The sequence below is a fragment of the Staurois parvus genome, unplaced genomic scaffold (assembly GCF_062004578.1).
Source record: "Staurois parvus isolate SC_StPar_1 unplaced genomic scaffold, SC_StPar_1.0 ptg000965l, whole genome shotgun sequence".
In the NCBI taxonomy this organism is placed as follows: domain Eukaryota; kingdom Metazoa; phylum Chordata; class Amphibia; order Anura; family Ranidae; genus Staurois; species Staurois parvus.
The window spans coordinates 603,407-622,619 of NW_028318761.1; the positions used below are offsets into that span (position 1 = coordinate 603,407).

General features: G+C 48.2%; 2 protein-coding genes across 2 annotated transcripts in view; one reads left to right on the plus strand and one right to left on the minus strand.

The window, feature by feature from the left end:
- LOC149441613 (uncharacterized) overlaps positions 1 to 19,213 on the minus strand; it is a 235,497-nt gene that overhangs the window by 149,441 nt on the left and 66,843 nt on the right.
- The window catches only part of LOC149441615 (uncharacterized), a 38,819-nt gene that overhangs the window by 9,477 nt on the left and 10,129 nt on the right, over positions 1 to 19,213 (plus strand). The window contains exon 2 of the mRNA XM_089657104.1: positions 17,054 to 17,251. Coding sequence (XP_089513230.1) covers positions 17,054 to 17,251 — 198 coding nt within the window. The remainder of the gene's footprint in view (positions 1 to 17,053; positions 17,252 to 19,213) is intronic.

A 19,213-nucleotide genomic window follows, 5' to 3' on the forward strand; every position in this document is an offset into this window, starting at 1 on the left:
ATGACAGATCCCGATCCGAGCGGGATGGATGGACGACTGCTAGGAGTGAGCGAGGTCAGACTAGCCGGGTCGGTATCGTGCGGGCAGCGTGGTACAGAGGGAGCAAGCGGAGAATGGTCGGGGTCACAAGCCAGGTTCAGCAGGTAGCGGGCAGCGTGGTACAGAGGGTCAGGCAGAGGGATGGTCAGGAACGAGCCGGGGTCAGAGCAGGAGAGGGTCAGCGTAATCAGAACAGGCAGAGTTTGGCAACAAGGAAACGTACTAGCAGGAACACAGGAACAGGAACAAGACCTTGCGGCACTTTGGAAATGCACAGGGCAGATTTAAATAGGGCGCCCTGAGTTTCCATTGGTGCGGCCGCGATTGCTACTGCGCATGCGCGGCCGCCGCCGCGATCTCTGTATTCGCCGGCCAGGAAGAGTCGGCGATCTGCGCATGCGCGCGACGCTGAGCGGCCGGGATCCCTGACATTGCCCCCCTCCTACGGGCAGCCTCCGGATGCCCAACCGACCCCTTCCTAATGCCTGGTTCCGAAAAATTTTTTGCACAAGTCTTGGGGCGTGCACATTTTGGGCCGGCTCCCACGAATTTTCTTCCGCCCCATACCCTTTCCATTTCACCAGAAACTGAGTCTGGCCTCCCCTTTTCCTACAATCCAGGATAGCCTCAACTTCAAATTCCTCCTCCCCATCCACGTTTACTGCCTCCGGTGGTTTAGACCTTCGATCCAGGAAGGGGTCTGGAGTTGCTGGTTTCAGTAGGGATACGTGGAACACTGGATGAATCTTCATAGATTCAGGCAGAGCGAGCTCGTATGCTACCTCATTGATCCTGCGTTTGACCCGAAATGGACCCAGGAATTTGGGAGCCAATTTCTTCAATGGGCAGGACATCTTTAAATTTGTGGTGGACAACCAAACCTGGTCCTCCGGCCGCAAACTCAACTCCCCTCTTCTCTTTTTATCAAAAGCCCTCTTATTGCTCTCCTGGGCCTTTGCCATCGCCTCTTGGAGCAATTTGCTATTAGAGGATAAAAAGCCCAGGATGTCCTGCGTGGCCGGGACCGTGACTTCCGGAATCAAATCTGGTAAAAAAGTGGGGTGGAACCCATAATTTGCGAAAAAAGGAGCCTGGCCTGTAGCAGAATGACTCACGTTATTATAGGCGAACTCCGCTAGCGGCAGGAGGGTCAACCAGTCGTCTTGGAGGAAGGTAGTGTAGCATCTGAGGTACTGTTCAAGTGTCTGATTCGTTCGTTCTGTCTGGCCGTTTGTTTGTGGGTGATATGCGGAGGACAATGACAGTTTAATCCCAAGCGTCTCACATAGAGCTTTCCAAAATCTAGACGTAAACTGAACCCCCCTATCTGACACAATATCCTTGGGGATTCCGTGGAGTCTTACCACCTCCCTGATAAAAACCTGTGCGGTCTCATGGGCTGTCGGTGTGTCCTTTAAGGGTACAGAATGAGCCATCATGGATAACCGGTCTACAATCACAAAGATTGCTGTGTGTTCCTGGGAGGGTGGAAGCTCTACAATAAAGTCAACGGAGATCATGCTCCAAGGTCTGTCAGGTATTGGTAGTGGGCGTAATAGGCCCCAGGCCTTGTTTCTGGTAGTTTTATTCCTCTGGCACACGGTGCAAGTCTTAACATATTTCTCGCAATCCCTGGCCATAGTGGGCCACCAAAAGATGCGTTGCAATAGTTCCAGGGTCTTGCGTATTCCAAAATGTCCTGCTAACGGGTGGTCGTGGCAGTATCCAAGTACCAAAGTACGGGTCTCCTCGGGAACTACAATCTGGCCTTCTTTCCAAAGAAGCCCCTCCCGATTCACTAAGGAAATACCGGGTGTGCCTGGCATGCCTATGGATGCGGTCTGCAGTCTGGAGCGGAGCTCAGATTGTAGGATCAAAAAGTTCCCTGAGGACAAGATTGTGTCAGGTCGGGGCGTCTCTTCAGGGTCCCCGAACATACGGGAAAGCGCGTCGGGCTTAGTATTCTTTGATCCTGGTCTATAGGTAATGTGAAAAGCAAATCGCGAAAAAAAAAGTGCCCACCTAGCCTGACATGGTCTCAAGCGCTTTGCTGTCCTCAAATATTCCAGGTTTTTGTGATCTGTGAATATCAATATTGGGTGTACCGCCCCTTCTAATAAATACCTCCATTCCTCTAGTGCCACCTTGATTGCTAGAAGCTCCCGGTCCCCAATATCGTAATTCCTTTCTGCGGAAGTCATTTTTCTAGAGAAAAAGGCCACCGGGTGCATGAGCTCTTTAATGCCCTTCCTCTGCGACAAAATCGCCCCCACTGCGTTTTCAGACGCATCCACCTCCAGGATATAGGGCATAGATGAGTCAGGATGGCTCAGGATAGGGGCCTCAGTGAATAACCTCTTTAAAGTGGTAAACGCTTCCTGCGCTTCTGGTGTCCACTGGAAACAGACCCCCTGTCTGGTTAACTGAGTAATCGGGGAAACTAAGCCTGAAAAGTTCTTAATGAACTTTCTATAGAAGTTTGCGAAGCCTATGAACCGTTGGACCGCCTTCTTGTCAGTGGGTATGGGCCAATCTAAGATAGCTGACACCTTTTGGGGATCCATGGCTATACCTGTAGTGGAAATGGTCAGACCCAAAAAGGAAATGTTATGCTGCTCAAAGCAGCACTTGTCTGCCTTAGCATATAGACCATGTTGGCGGAGTCGTTCCAAAACGTACCTCACATGCCCCCTATGGACCTCTAAGGATGGGGAAAAGATCAAGATGTCGTCTAGGTATACGACAACAAAGATGTCCAGATAGTCCCTAAATACATCATTAATGAAGTGTTGGAAAGTGGCGGGCGCGTTGCATAGGCCGAAGGGCATGACCAAGTATTCAAAATGCCCGAATCTAGTGCGGAATGCTGTTTTCCACTCATCCCCCTCTCTGATGCGGACTAGATTGTATGCTCCCCTCAGGTCCAGTTTAGTAAAGATAGAAGCTGACTTTAATCTCTGAAAGAGCTCAGGGACTAGAGGTAGCGGGTAACGATTCTTGACAGTTACTTTGTTCAGGTCTCGGTAGTCTACACAGGGTCGTAGGGATTTGTCTTTTTTTTCCACAAAAAAGATACCAGCCCCAGCTGGCGAAGTGGAGGGCCGAATAAACCCCTTGCGGAGACTCTCGTCAATATACTCCTTTAGAACCCCTAATTCCCGTTCAGTTAACGGAAATATTCGCCCAAAAGGTATCTCCGAGCCTGGGAGCAAATCGATCGGGCAGTCATATGTTCGGTGCGGGGGCAGGACCTCTGCCCCCCGCTTACTGAATACATCTAAATAACTATGGTAGGCTAAAGGAATGGCTTGAGCCAATTCTGCCTCCATATCCAGACAGAGCAAAGCCTGCGGTGCTGGAGACGCACTAGGGAGGCAATGCTGCTGGCAATAGGATGACGTGAAGTGAACTGAGCCAGACTTCCAATTAATCTGCGGGTCATGGGCTTGTAACCAAGGGAGGCCCAAGATCACCGGAAACAGGGGGGATGCGATGGCATCCAGGCGGAGAAGCTCCTGGTGATGGTTGGCCACGGTAGTAAAAATAGGTGGAGTTTCACGGTCCACTACCCCTGACCTAATTTGGGACCCGTCAGCTAAGAAGATATTTAACCCCGTCTCCTTTGACTGTAAAGGAATCTGCTGCTGAGCTGCGAAATCCAGATCTATGAAGCAACTACATGCTCCAGAGTCTATAATTGCGGTAGTTACCACAGTTCTCCCTGGCAGCTGCAAGGAGATAGATACTGCTAGATAACTGGTGTTGTTCCTATCCTTAGGAGTAACTGTGGAAAATATCGCAGGAAACCTCCTCCTCTTGGCAGGGCAGGTATGTACTATATGGCCCGCCTCCCCACAATAAAAACAAAGCCGGTTTACCTGACGCCTCTGGCGCTCCTCAGACGTTAGTGGAGACCGAACCCCTCCTGCTGACCTGAGATTTGACGTATCCGTGAATTCCTGGTTCCGGTTGACCCGTGGAGACTTGGTCTGGACTGGAAGTCGCCTGGCTGATCTCTGCTCTTGGCTGGACCTTTCCCTCCTACGTTCCCGCAACCGGCGGTCAATCTGGATAGATAAGGTTATTAGGCCCTCAAGAGTTTCGGGCATGTCAACTCGGGCCAGCTCATCCTTCAGTGGTTCGGTTAACCCCATGCGAAATTGGTGAGACAGGGCCGCCTCATTCCATTTGGTGTCACCACCCCAACGCCTGAATTCGGCAGCGTATTCCTCCACTGCCCGATTACCTTGCCTTAGGGTACGTAGGGACATTTCGGCCGTCGCGGCCGTATCTGGGTCGTCATAAGAGCGCCATTGCTTTAAAAAATGCTGTTACTGAACCTAACTGAGGGTCTCGGTTCTCTAGTAGTCGGTGGGCCCAGGCTTGGGGTTCCTCTTGTAATAAAGAAATAATGAACCCGACCCTTATGGTTTCTGATGAGAACGTTCGAGGCTGGAGGTCGAAGTATAACTGGCAGGAAATACGAAACCTCCTGAATCTACCTCGATCCCCGAAAAAATGTTCCGGTAAGGGAACTCGGGGCTCCGGTGCAGATGTCAGAACTAGTGTTTCCCCAGGGCGCTCTTTAGCCTGCCCGGTAGGGGTGGCTAAGATCTGCATACGGTCACCTAATTCTGTATAGCCCTCCTGGAGGAGCCTAACCCCCTCTGTGAGGGTGGCAATGTGTTGGCACAGATCATCCAGGGGGAGAGTTCCCCTTCCAGACTCAGTCATGGCCGCAAAGGTACTGTCAGGCTCCGCCCAACGGGATCTCTAGTGGTCCACGGCACGGGGTTTCCCAGGACGCGGAGTCTAAGTCCCAGTCTGCCTTTTCACCAGAGCCCCTGATGGTGGGGATGGACTTGCAAGACTGGAACCAGGTCGCGTCCCTGGGCACCCCCGGCGGTGGCAGAGGGGTCCCGCTGAGGGTATGGGCCCGGGATGAGTCTGCTGTGAAGGGGATGACCGACCCTGATCCGAGTGGGATGGATGGGATGACAGATCCCGATCCGAGCGGGATGGATGGACGACTGCTAGGAGTGAGCGAGGTCAGACTAGCCGGGTCGGTATCGTGCGGGCAGCGTGGTACAGAGGGAGCAAGCGGAGAATGGTCGGGGTCACAAGCCAGGTTCAGCAGGTAGCGGGCAGCGTGGTACAGAGGGTCAGGCAGAGGGATGGTCAGGAACGAGCCGGGGTCAGAGCAGGAGAGGGTCAGCGTAATCAGAACAGGCAGAGTTTGGCAACAAGGAAACGTACTAGCAGGAACACAGGAACAGGAACAAGACCTTGCGGCACTTTGGAAATGCACAGGGCAGATTTAAATAGGGCGCCCTGAGTTTCCATTGGTGCGGCCGCGATTGCTACTGCGCATGCGCGGCCGCCGCCGCGATCTCTGTATTCGCCGGCCAGGAAGAGTCGGCGATCTGCGCATGCGCGCGACGCTGAGCGGCCGGGATCCCTGACAAAATCACAGATCACAGTAGTACAGGAACAAGATACTGGGGAGCCAGAGAGTAGTGCAGGGCTTCCTTATAAAGTCTGTTTGCTGCCAAATTTGAGCCGATGTTAACTTCTGCGGCCATGCAAGGTACTGGCAGGGGTGTCAGGTCACCTAACACCTCTGCCAAGGACAGAGCCCTGACAGTGCCCCCCCCTAAAGGGCAGCCTCCGGATGCCTACTTGGGCCATCTTGTCTGGATATTTGGAGTAGAACTCCTGGAGAAGTCTGGGGGCATGTATGTTGTCTTTGGTTCCCAGGAGCCTTCTTCAGGAGTTACCCCTTCCATGTGATCAAGTACCGGATCTGCCTTCCTCACTTCTTGCAGTCCAGGATTGATTCTATCTCGTATTTTGCATCCTCCCCAACTGTTATTGGCGGTGGAGGAGGTTCCACTCTTCCCAGAAATGGATCATGAACTGCCGGCTTGAGCATAAAAACATGGAAGACTGGGTGAATCCCATATGATTCGGGAAGAGATAGCTCATATGCCACTGGATTGATTACTCGTTTGATCTGAAAGGGCCCAATGTATCTTGGTCTTAACTTCCACGATGGGCAAGGAAGTTTTAGGTTGGCTGTTGATAACCAATCTTCAATCTAGTCTCCAACCTTCAGAGAAGGATTTCCCCTCCGTTTCTTGTCATAGTATCTTTTGTAGTCAGTTTGCAATCTTTGTATGGATTCCTGGAGAGCTCAATAGTTGTCCTGTATCCTGCTGATCCTGTCCTGAACTGCAGGTACCGAGGTTTTGAGTATGGTATCCGGCAGGCAAGAAGGGTGGAACCCGTAATTGGCCCAAAATTGCGACTGATTCGTAGTGGAATGGACGGAATTATTGTATGCAAATTATGCTAATGGGAGTAGAGATGTCCAGTCATCCTGGGAAAAGGCGGAGAAACATTGTAGATATTGTTCCAACGTTTGGTTAGTTTGTTCAGTTTGCCCATTACTTTGAGGGTGGTAGGCCAATGATAGGCAGAGTTCCACTTTCAGGGTTTTACATAAGGCTCTCCAGAACCTGGAGGTAAATTGAACCCCTCGGTCTGACACGATATTGCTGGGCAGTTCGTGTAGCTTAACAATTTCCTTAATAAAGACATGTGCTGTCTCAAGCGCCAACGGAGTTCCTATCATTGGCAGAAAATGGGTCATCTTGGATAGCCAATATATCACTACTAGGATGGTAGTAAACCCCTCAGAAGATGGCAAGTCTACAATAAAGTCCATTGTTCCCAGGGACGATTAGGAATGGATAGGGGCCACAGCAACCTCCATGCCTTGGCTTTGTCTCCCTTGCTATGTAGACATACTGTGCAGGATTTTACATAAGTTCTGCAGTCCTGACTTAAGTTGGGCCACCAAAACGATTGCTGGACCATATCCATTCTTTTTCGGGCTCCAAAGTGACCAGCCAGTTGATGGTCATGGAATGTCTTGAAAACTTGGGATCTTACCTCATGGGGTACAAAGATCTTATCCTGGTACCACAGAAAGCCGTCCAGCCTTCTTAATGAGTTCTGCTCAGGTTCGGCGCACAATGCAGATGCCTGTTCACTCAAAAGCTTCAGACTGGGCTGGTTCAACAAAAATGTTGGGCCGACAGGATGGTATCAGGAGGCAAAGTTTAAACTGAATCCAGGAACATACGTGATAGAGCATTTGCCTTCCTGTTCTTGGATCCTGGTTGGTAGGTGATGTGAAAATTGAACCTGGAGAAATATTGGGTCTATCTAGCTTGCCGTAATCTTAGGCGCTTGGCAGATCTTAAATATTCTAGATAATTATGATTTGTGAAGATCATGATTGGGTGACTAGCTCCTTCCAAAAGGTACCTCCATTCTTTGAATGCCATTTTGATCGCCAAACGTTCCCTGTTGCCTACATCGTAGTGCCTTTCAGCTTGGCTTAGTTTCTTAGAGCAAAAAGCTACCGGATGGAGCAGAGGTTTTGGGCCTTGGCTCCTGCAGCCAATTCCTATGCGTCCACCTCCAGGATGAAGGGAAGTGTTGGCTCTGGGTGTTGTAATACAGGAGCAGAAGTGAACTGCTTTTTTAACTGCTCAAAGGCTGTCTGTGCTTCCTGGCTCCAGAGAAAACATGCATGCTGGCGAGTGAGTTGGGAAATGGGGGCTATAATGGTTGAGAAGCCCTTGATGAACTTCCGATAAATGTTGGCAAAGCCCACAAATCTTTGGACCACTTTTTTGTCACTAGGTGCAGGCCAATCCAATATGGCTTAGATTTTCTGAGGATCCATAGAGATTCCTTCAGTAGAGATTATGAGCCCAAGGACCTGGATGGACTTCTTCTCAAATTCGCACTTTCCCACCTTAGCATACACACCATGCATCCTCAGTGTAGTCAGTACCCTTTTAACATGGTCTCAGTGGAGTTCCAATGAGTTGGAGAAAATCAGGATATCATCCAGGTAGACGATCAAGAAGAGACTGAGATATTCCCTGAAGATATCATCCACAAAGTGTTGGAATGTTGCAGGGGAGTTGCACAATCCAAACGACATCACTAGGTACTCAAAGTGCCCAAAGCGTGTTCTGAAACTGGTCTTCCACCCATTGCCCTCCCTAATCTGAACTAAATTGTAGGCTCCTCATAAATCTAGCTTGGTGAACACTCGGGCTGTCCGAAACCTCTGAAATGACTTAGGAGCAAGAGGGAGTGGGTACCAATTTTTAATGGTGATCTTGTTGAGTTCCCTATAATCGGTACAGGGACGGAGAGACTGATCCTTTTTTTCAATGAAAAAAATACCTGCCCTGGCAGGTGAGGAAGAGGGATGGATGAATCCTTTGGCAAGGTTCTCATCAATATATTGCTGGAGAGCTTCCAGTTCTATTTCGGATAGTGGGAGGCTTTGCCCAAAGGGTATTTCTGCCCCTGGAAGCAGCTCAATAGGGCAATCATGTGATCAATGAGATGGTAAAGTGTCAGCTTTCTCTTTATCAAATACATCAAGGAAATGGTGGTAGGCAGGGGGAACAGATTGACTGGTATCTGATGTAGGCTGAACTGAGAGGTACACAGGGAAATTGGTGGGTGTGGGAGTGCCGCAGTGCTGAAGGCAGTAATTTGATGGGAAGGTGACTTCTTTCTTGAGCCAGTTGATTTGTGGATTGTGAGCTTGCAACCAAGGTATTTCTAGGATGGCTGGAAACATGGGAGATCTCAGGACGTTGAAGCAAATGAATTCCTGATGGACAGAGTCAGTTGTGGCTAGGATGGGAATGGTTTCTTGGATAATGGGTCCTGAGCTAGGAGTGGTGCCATCTGCTAGGAGTACATCAAGCCTTTGTGTTTTAGGACAAAGAGGAATACCTAGGTTCTGGGCAAGGTGGATGTCCAAGAAACAACTACAAGCTCCCGAATCAATGATTGCCCGCAACTTGACTTCCTTTCTAGCCACCTGTAATGACATGGGTAGAATGACATAGGTGGTCAAGGTTCCGGATAACTGGATATATGAAGGATGAGGCTGGCTGGACTTACTTGGTTGCACTGGGCAGTTGTGTAAGAAATGGCCCATGGCCCCATGACATAAATGTAAGATTCAAGTAGTTGAGATGTGATCAGTAGAAATATGTCATTGTAAATTTAGTTTCAGTCCATGTTATTAAAGATAAGTGTTCAGTATTCAGTCAGAGACATATGTTCACCAATTAGCATCTAAAAGGACAGAGCAGCTCAAAGGCTAGAGGTGACACCTAGATGTCAATAAAACGTTGTCACCTATGTAGCCAGAGATTGCCACCTTCTTGAAAACTAAAAGAAGAGCTCCAGCCATTTCGGCTTTGGGAAAAAGCAGGAGACCAGGAGAGGGCTCCGCTTTGTCTGCTAGCTGTGATTTATATCCACAGATCAGAGGAATATATTTAATCTCTCATAAAAGATTCAATATTAGTTGCAGAGAGATGAAAATACTTTCTTCTGATTGGACACACTGTAAGCAAAATCTGCATGTAAAACTGTATTTGCAGCCTCTGTAGAATCCCAGAGAAACACAGAAAACGGTTATATGGTGCCTGATTGCAACAGCTGAACAGATTGGTACTGTCACGATCGGATTGATGTGCTGGTGTCGGAAATTCTATCCCTGACTTGGTGATTCAAACCATTCCTGGTCCAATCAACTTTAGGCACTTCAGTACCCAGAATGTCCTGTGGGCTAGTACAGGAATACCCCCCCCAAGGTTGATTGGCCAAGGGCCAATGTCCAGCCTATGTCCATATTTCAATAAATTGAGGACCCTGAGATATGGACGGTGTGATTCGTATGGAGCCGGTTCTATTTGACTGGTGAATCGCAGACTTTCTCTGACTTGCTCCATTCACAGGATAACTCTTGGTAAAAGTTTTATTTCTGTTTTTTTTCCCTTTAATGTTATAGTGAATAGCCAATTGTGTGTCTTTTTGTATGTTCTGTATTATTTGAAAATTTTTAGACTTTGTACATATTTTATGCACTGCCCACTTTCGGGATATTAAATCATAAAATTAATAAGTGACTTCTGGGTACTTAACCTCTTGCCGACCGCGCATAGCCGAATGACGGCTTCACCGCGGCCGGCCAGTTCTGAGTGGACGTCATATGACGTCCTCCCAGAACGCGCTCTCCTGCGCGCCCCAGGGGGCGCGCACCCGGCGATCTCCGTGATCGCTGTGTCCTACGGACACAGCTGATCACGTGATGTGGTGAAACGCCGATCCCACCGGCCTTTTACCACGTGATCAGCGGTGTCCAATGACACGCTGATCACAGGGAAATGCAAGTGCCGGTTCTCGGCTGCACTTTCCTCACGCTGTCAGATCGTGAGGAAAGTACTGCCGAGAACCGGCAGTTGTCAGAGCGGGGATCGGCACCGATCATCAGGGCACTGATGATCAGTGCCCTGATGATCGGTGCCCAGCAGTGACACCCGCAAGTTCCGCCCAGCAGTGCGCCCACTAGCCCCGCCCACCCATTCCCAGCAGTGCCCCCACCTGTGCCCAGCAGTGCCCCCACCTGTGCCCAGCAGTGCACCCACCTGTGCCACTCTGCAGTGCCACCTACCTGTGCCCAGAAGTGCCACCTACATGTGCCCAGCAGTGCCACCCACCTGTGCCCACCCACCTGTGCCCACCAGTGCCACCCACCTGTGCCCACCAGTGCCACCCACCTCTGCCCACCCACCAGTGCTGCCCACCAGTGCCACCCACCAGTGCAGCCCAGCAGTGCTGCCAGTCAGTGCCACCAGTCAGTGCCCAGGGGTTGTGCCAGTCAGTGCTGCCAGTCAGTGCCCAGAAGTGATGCCAGTCAGTGCCGTCTATCAGTACCCATCATCAGTGCCGCCTATCAGTGCTGCATATCAGTGCCGCCTATCCGTGACCCCTAATTAGTGCTGTCTATCAGTGCCGCCTATCCGTGCCACCTCATTAGTACTGCCTATCAGTGCCCTTTAGTGCTGCCTATCAGTGCCCATCAGTGCCGCCTATCAGTGCCCATCAGTGCTGCCTCATCAACGCAAATCAGTGAAGGAGAAAAAATACGTGTTTGAAAAATTTTATAAAAGAAACAAATAAACTTTTTTTTTTTTCAAATTTTTTGCACATTTTTTAATTTATAGCACAAAAAGTAAAGCGCCCAGTGGCGATTAAATACCACCAAAAGAAAGCTCTATTTGTGAGAAAAAAATGATCAAAATTTCATATGGGTAAAATGTTGCATGACCGCGCAATTGTCAATCAAAGTGCAGCAGCGCTGAAAGCTGAAAATTGGCCTGGTAAGGAAGGGGGTATAAGTGCCTGGTAGGCAAGTGGTTAAGCTCCGGCTCATATCTCCGGAGAGATTATTGTATTACAGTGTCTATATATGCTCGGTTTAAGTTCATTGCCAATCTGTACGCAATTGCACTGTGTGTGGGCATGTGTGTGCGGTGTGGATCCATGACAGCCCCGCAGTAAAGGCATAGGTTGCCTTGCCGTCCGCGTAATCTTTCCTCTGGAGTTAAGGCAGGTCGGAGAAGGCCAATTAGCATGGGTTCTACTTCAGGAGTGCCGATAGGCAGAGAAATAGAGACAGAATCCACTGGTCTTGGAACCCTTGGCAGAACCCTTGGCAAAACGTCTGGGTACATTTAGAACATCTCTCCCGTAGCCGTCAATCCAATTGGGTAGCGAGTTGAATAAGGTTCTCCAAGGAGGAGGGAGCTTCCACCCTAGCTAATTCGTCCTTGAGGGACTCAGACAGACCTAGATGGAACTGGTATTTTAGGGCTGCGTCATTCAACCCGGTATTGGCGGACCATTTGCAGAATTTCACAATGTAGTCCTCCACATGCCGTCGGCCTTGTTGTAGAGCATGAAGGGTGGATTCAGCAGTAGAGGTCCTCTGGGGGTCATCATAAAGAGCTGCCATGGCTTCAAAGAATGTGATCACTGAGTTTAGTGCTGGTTCTTTTGTTCCAGTAAGCTGTGTGCCCATTATTGCGGTTCGTCAGATATGACAGAAATGATGAACCCCACTTTAACTGCCTCAAGTGAGAAGGTCCTGGGTTGCAGTGCGAAATACAACTATCAAGCATTCTTGAAGGCTCAGAATTTACATCGGTCCCCATGAAGCATTCCGGAATGGTAACCCTGGGTAGTACCAAAGTGGGTGTAACAGTGGAAGGCGAACTGGCTGGTGCCACTATAGAGATAGGACTAGGCAATGGATTCTGGTCTGCAGAAGGTGCAGTGGTAGTGAGCAAATGAAGACGTCCCTCCAGCTGAAAATATCGTTCCTGCAGGTCCTTGACCGCTTGCGTAAGTGCCGTCATCTGTTGGCACAGGGCTTCTAATGCGGAAGCACCTCTCTCTGCCTCAGACATAATGGCTGGTTGATACTGTCACGTACCTGGTGAGAGACGCCAATGGAGAGAGGGCTTCCCTTGTGGCTAAGTTCCAGACTCCCCTGAGAGTGGGACAGCAGGAATCAGGACCAAAGTGGCACAGGTCGCCTATAGGAGTGCTTGTTGGTGGTCCACCCAGGAGCACAGCTGATGCACTGAGATGAGGTCTGCAGACAGGTGGCGCCTGTGTGAGGTATGAAAGCCCTTCCGGGGAACAGGATTACTGGATAGCCGGTTCAAAGCCAAGATCCAGTACCGGGTGGAGATCAGAACAGATGTAGTCAGATGGGATAGCCGAGGTCATACACAGAGGAGCAAGAGAAAATATCCGTTAGCCAGCCGAGGTCAGGTCAGGGTTTAAGCAGAGAAGACAGGTCCAGGAGCAAGCCAAGTCGGTAACAGGAAATCACAGATCACAGTAGCACAGGAACAGGAAATCACAATTCACAGTGGAACAGGAACAAGGTACTGGGCAGCCAGAGATCAATCAGAACCTGAGAGTAGTGCAGGGTTTCCTTATAAAGGCCATTTGCCACCAAATTTGAGCCGATGTGAACTTCTGCGGCCATGCAAGGTATTGGCAGGGGTGCCAGGTCTCCTAACACCTCTGTTGAGGACAGAGCCCTGACATCTGTCCCCTCTACCCTCCGACACCCGCTGAACTGTGCCCACAGATGGGCAAGCAGAGCCAGAGAAGCATAGTAGGTACAGGAGAGGTTCACACACACGGGGTGGCAGAGGCTGGCACCTGAAAGGAGAGCCCTGCGGCTTGCCCTCAGCAGGGATAAAGGTTAAACACAATACTTGCCCGGCCCCCAGAACTACATGTCCCGGGCGTCGGGTGATGTAAAGTGACCATCCCTGCATGATGAGCCGACATTGACCTCACAGCACTGCCTCAGAGCAAACTAGTCATAGGAAGGATCAGATTTATCATTCCTTGTCTGCAGATCTAATACTCATCAAAACCAGTTCAGAGACCAAACAAACCCAACAGAGAAAAGGGCCCCCGGACCCCAAAATTGTAGTAAACACTAAACAGCCCAAACTAAATGTCTTCCCATGGGGGGAGTAGTTCTTCAATGTCCACCAACCCTCCTATTCCCCCCTCACATCCACATCCTATTATTGTGTGACCAATACCATCCAAATCATTCTTACTTTCATTTCCCAAAGTTATCCGTCTACAAGGAGACCTGTATAGATCACATGATGGCACCAATGAGGATGGAGGAGGACCGGAGTCACATGACTGAGAAGATACTAAACCTCACCCTGGAGATCATCTACCTGCTGACCGGAGAGGTGAGGAGGATTCTGGGAGGTCACATGACATCACTCTTATCTCTATTAATAAAACACAGACCTGACCGGAGAGGTGAGGAGGATTCTGGGAGGTCACATGACATCACTCTGATCTCTATTAATAAACACAGACCTGACCGGAGAGGTGAGGAGGATTCTGGGAGGTCACATGACATCACTCTCATCTCTATTAATAAACCACAGAGCTGACCGGAAAGGTGAGGAGGATTCTGGGAGGTCACATGACATCACTCTCATCTCTATTAATAAAACACAGACCTGACCGGAGAGGTGAGGAGGATTCTGGGAGGTCACATGACATCACTCTCATCTCTATTAATAAACACAGACCTGACCGGAGAGGTGAGGAGGATTCTGGGAGTCTAACATGATATTCCTATTGGTTCCTCAATACAGAGATTTCCTCTTCTGAAGTCAGGTGATCATATGACCATCACAGTGCCTCCATGTGACTCCCTAAACCCTGAGAGACACAACATGCAGAAGATTCTAGAAGTCACCAAGAAAATGATGGAGCTGCTGACAGGAGAGGTGAGCGGTGCTGGGAATTCTGGGACATTCTCCAATCACTGATAGTATCATTAGGATCTGTACATTATCTGCATTGTTACCATTGATGGCATTTTTATTATATATTCAGAGTGGAAACCTGAGAGATCCTAAAGTTGAGGTTAAAGGAGAGATGAAAGAGGAGGAGGATGAGGATGGGGGGATGGAGGAGTCAGAGCTTCTATGAGAACACAAAGATCTGTACCAGGACACCATGGTGGAGTCATCCAGATACAGGAACCCACCAGAGAGATGTCCCCGTCCTCTGTATTCCCGGGATTCCACACAGGAAGGTCACACCATCCCTCACTATTACAAGGTAGGTGGGATGGAGAATCTAGAACATGGACTTGTGGAGATAATATTTGTATTTTTCATGTTAGCTTATATTTATATATTATGTGAAATTTCTAATTTTCTTGGTTTAGGGTGCAGATCTGATAAATATAAAAGTTGAGATAAAAGCAGAAGAAGAAGAGGCGTATGTGAGGGATGATCAGCAGTCTATGGAGGAGGATGGAATAACGGGGACATTTATAGAGGAGGACACTCCTACAGAGATCAGCACAGGTGGGTCATGAACACTAAATACACAATATACTCTATGTTGTACATTACATACTCCTGACCCCTGCACTATATACTCTATGTTGTACATTACATACTCCTAACCCCTGCACTATATACTCTGTTGTACATTACATACTCCTGACCCCTGCACTATATACTCTATGTTGTACATTACATACTCCTGACCCCTGCACTATATACTCTACATTGTACATTACATACTCCTGACCCCTGCACTATATACTCTATGTTGTACATTACATACTCCTGACCCCTGCACTATATACTCTACATTGTACATTACATACTCCTGACCCCTGCACTATATACTCTGTTGTACATTACATACTCCTGACCCCTGCACTATATACTCTATGTTGTACATTACATACTCCTGACCCCTGCACTATATACTCTATGTTGTACATTACATACTCCTGACCCCTGCACTATATACTCTATGTTGTACATTACATACTCCTGACCCCTGCACTATATACTCTACATTGTACATTACATACTCCTGACCCCTGCACTATATACTCTGTTGTACATTACATACTCCTGACCCCTGCACTATATACTCTATGTTGTACATTACATACTCCTGACCCCTGCACTATATACTCTACATTGTACATTACATACTTCTGACCCCTGCACTATATACTCTGTTGTACATTACATACTCCTGACCCCTGCACTATATACTCTATGTTGTACATTACATACTCCTGACCCCTGCACTATATACTCTATGTTGTACATTACATACTCCTGACCCCTGCACTATATACTCTATGTTGTACATTACATACTCCTGACCCCTGCACTATATACTCTACATTGTACATTACATACTCCTGACCCCTGCACTATATACTCTGTTGTACATTACATACTCCTGACCCCTGCACTATATACTCTATGTTGTACATTACATACTCCTGACCCCTGCACTATATACTCTACATTGTACATTACATACTCCTGACCCCTGCACTATATACTCTATGTTGTACATTACATACTCCTGACCCCTGCACTATATACTCTATGTTGTACATTACATACTCCTGACCCCTGCACTATATACTCTATGTTGTACATTACATACTCCTGACCCCTGCACTATATACTCTATGTTGTACAATACATACTCCTGACCCTGCACTATATACTGTATGTTATACATTTCATACTCCAGACTTCTGCTCTCCCCCTCCCCCCACTGCTATATATACACATAATATGGATTCTGTCATGTTACACCTATTTCCTCCCAGCTGGACATTTTATTTCGGATGATGTGATTGGAGCACAGACTTTTACATGGTGATAGTAATGTGATAACATCCTCCAACTTTGGACCCTTAAACAGAAAGTGATAATGAGGGAGGAGTCAATACCCCAATGATGGTGGTCTTCAGGGTCAGTCCAGTCTTCATCTTGGTTGTTCTCGCCCCATCCTCACTCTCTGACCTCTGGTGGGGCTCAGCCCCGCTGTTCTTCATGACTAAATCATGGACTAAATAAGGAAGTGCAGTACTTCTTGTGTTGGGAAGATGGTGATGAGTGATAGAGGGGTGGGGACCCTCGTCCTATAATCCCCTCATCACTGTCCCTCCTATAAAAGACAGTTCTGGTTGTTTCCTCACTCTCTGACTAAGGTCCATGAATAAAGAAATGACCTGGTAGGAGATCAGAGGAGCCATTTCCTAGTTCCCTTGAGGGTGGAATTGTAAGCTCCTCAGAGATCAAGCTGCCTGATGTGGGCGGAGTCCTGGTTTGGGGGAACCAGTCAGCTCCTGTCTAGTAATCCTCTTTGTCTTTGTCTTTTAGTCCATGGCCGGGAGATGAGGAAAACCTCCGAGGATTGTCTCACTTTGTCTCCAGACTGGAAAGTAGAAGATGAGGACATCACACAGTATAGTCCAGGAGAAAACCCGGCTCCCTCCAATGTCCATCCGGCACCACCCAGTATAGATGGACCATCGGATTCCTTGTATCCTGAGGAACCTCAGACTGTGCGGGACCGGGCCGGCCTTCCAACAGGGAAGAGCTTCTCCTGTCCTGAGTGCGGGAAGGGTTTCCATTTTAAATCCCATCTTAATGTGCATAAAATAACTCACACAGGAGAGAAGCCGTATTCCTGTCTTGAGTGCGGGAAATGCTTTTCACGAAAGTACGATCTTTACAAACATCAGAGATATCACATGGGGGAGAAGCCATATTCCTGTCCAGAGTGTGGGAAATGTTTTTCACAGAAGTCTCATCTTTCCAGTCATCAGAGATCTCACACGGGGGAAAAGCCGTATTCCTGTCATGAGTGCGGGAAATGTTTTTCACAGAAGTCCAATCTTAACAGACATCAGAGATCTCACATGGAAGAGATCTGTGTTCCTGTCTTGAGTGCGGGAAATGTTTTTCAGTGAAGTCAAATCTTTGCATTCATCAGAGATGTCACACAGGAAGAAGCCACTTTCCTGCCCTGAGAGGGAAATGTTCCTCACTGAAGTCCTGTCTTCCTGTACATCAGAGGTCCCACACAACCCTGGAGGTGTATTAGTGCCTTGAGTGCGGGAAATGTCTTCTAGATGAATGTTGCTGGACATCCCAGCTCTCATGTGGAGAAGAAGCACACCCTGATATACACCTCAGATATACTCCATGGCTGATCTTCATCATGGAAGAAACAGTTCATAAGGAGATCAGAGGTCCCCAAAGACATGGATGAAGTGTGGGACCGGGTCGGCCATTGATATCAGGAGAAGAAGTTTTCAATGTATTTTCCATCAATGGAAGACATTCCAGCAGCTCAGATGTGATCCTAATAACATTGGTTCCCCCATTCACACAGGAGGAATGGACATGAACTCTCACTGAGGGAATTGCTATACAAACATTCTATGAATAGACCCCCAAATGTCAGGAGACGTTTCTATAAAGACGGGAAGTATGGAGCAGAGAAATGAATAGACCTCCCAGCAATGTTATTACCAGGCTGCAGCTAGGGGGAGCTCTAATGTCACCCCAGCAGAGTGGTCCCATCTAGCCCACATTAACCCTCTCACTGCCAGAGCTGTTTCTGCACAAATGTTAAAATGCTAATTTTGGACCTGAAGATTAGTTTGTTACTTTGTTATAATAATGGAACACGTTGTGTATTGTATTGTACACCAATAATGACTCCGCCCCCACATTCCAGACAAGGGATCTTCCTGACCAATCGGATTCCTTCCTTTACTATTTCCTGATTTTTATGCTTCAATCTTGTTAAATGTAAAATTATAATAAAACATTTATTGAACAAAAACTATTGTGTGTGTCGGTGCAATGACGGCAAACTTCAATATAGAACATTGCTCCTCGGTGACACCTCACACCCTTCAATAACGGCGCAGAGTGCGGGGGTCAGCAGTATATCATATACAGCCCACCATACAGAGTGCAGAGGGGGGCTGTAGTGTGCCCCCCCTCCTGATCCATACCAGGCCACATGTCCACAACATGGGGGTCACCTTACCATGGGGGTCACCTTACCAGGGGGGATGCTGCAGCCCCATAAGACTGACCCCTTGCCCCAACACAGACATCCACATAAACTGTTGAAGCAATCAGAGAATGTCTGGGTTTATATGGCAAGGAGAGTGATGAATGTTCCCAATTTCCATCTGTCAGAGATGCTGCCAATCATTTAACTACATGTTTGATGGCCATTCCCACCCCAACCTCGGTTTTGTTGGACATTTTCAGAGTAATGACTAATGATACTGATGTAAGAATGGATGATGGACCATCTATGTCATTGTATGAGGACTGTCAGAACTGTCCAGGTCCATATAAAGGCTGGAATATATGACTGGTATGAAAACGTTGAATGTTCCCCCAGGAGATGTGTTACAATATGACATGTGATTCTGAAGAGATTCCCCGGTGTTGGGATCTCAGATTTCCATATGGCCCACATCACACAACCCGATCTCCTCAGGACAGGATTTTCTGTACGTCTAATAGAACATGTAGTTCAGTACATAACCCAATGAGCTGTCATCATGTTCTATCACAGCCCAGCCACAGTCACAGGTCACACTACCTTTAGGATGGTTGTTTTCTTGTGGAAATCCCACATATTCATATATTCCAGGAATATTACTGGAGGGCCTTGTACTTGGAGCCGTCTGAGTATGATATTGCCTGAGCATCCTAAAGCTATGGAGAAGGATCTAAGATCAAGAAGGAGGACCGAGATTGGATCAGAAGATTGTATATCAGACATCACACTGCTTTCCAAAGCTGAATACACTAGATTAGTTGGATCTATTGTAGGAGGACCAGCATTACCA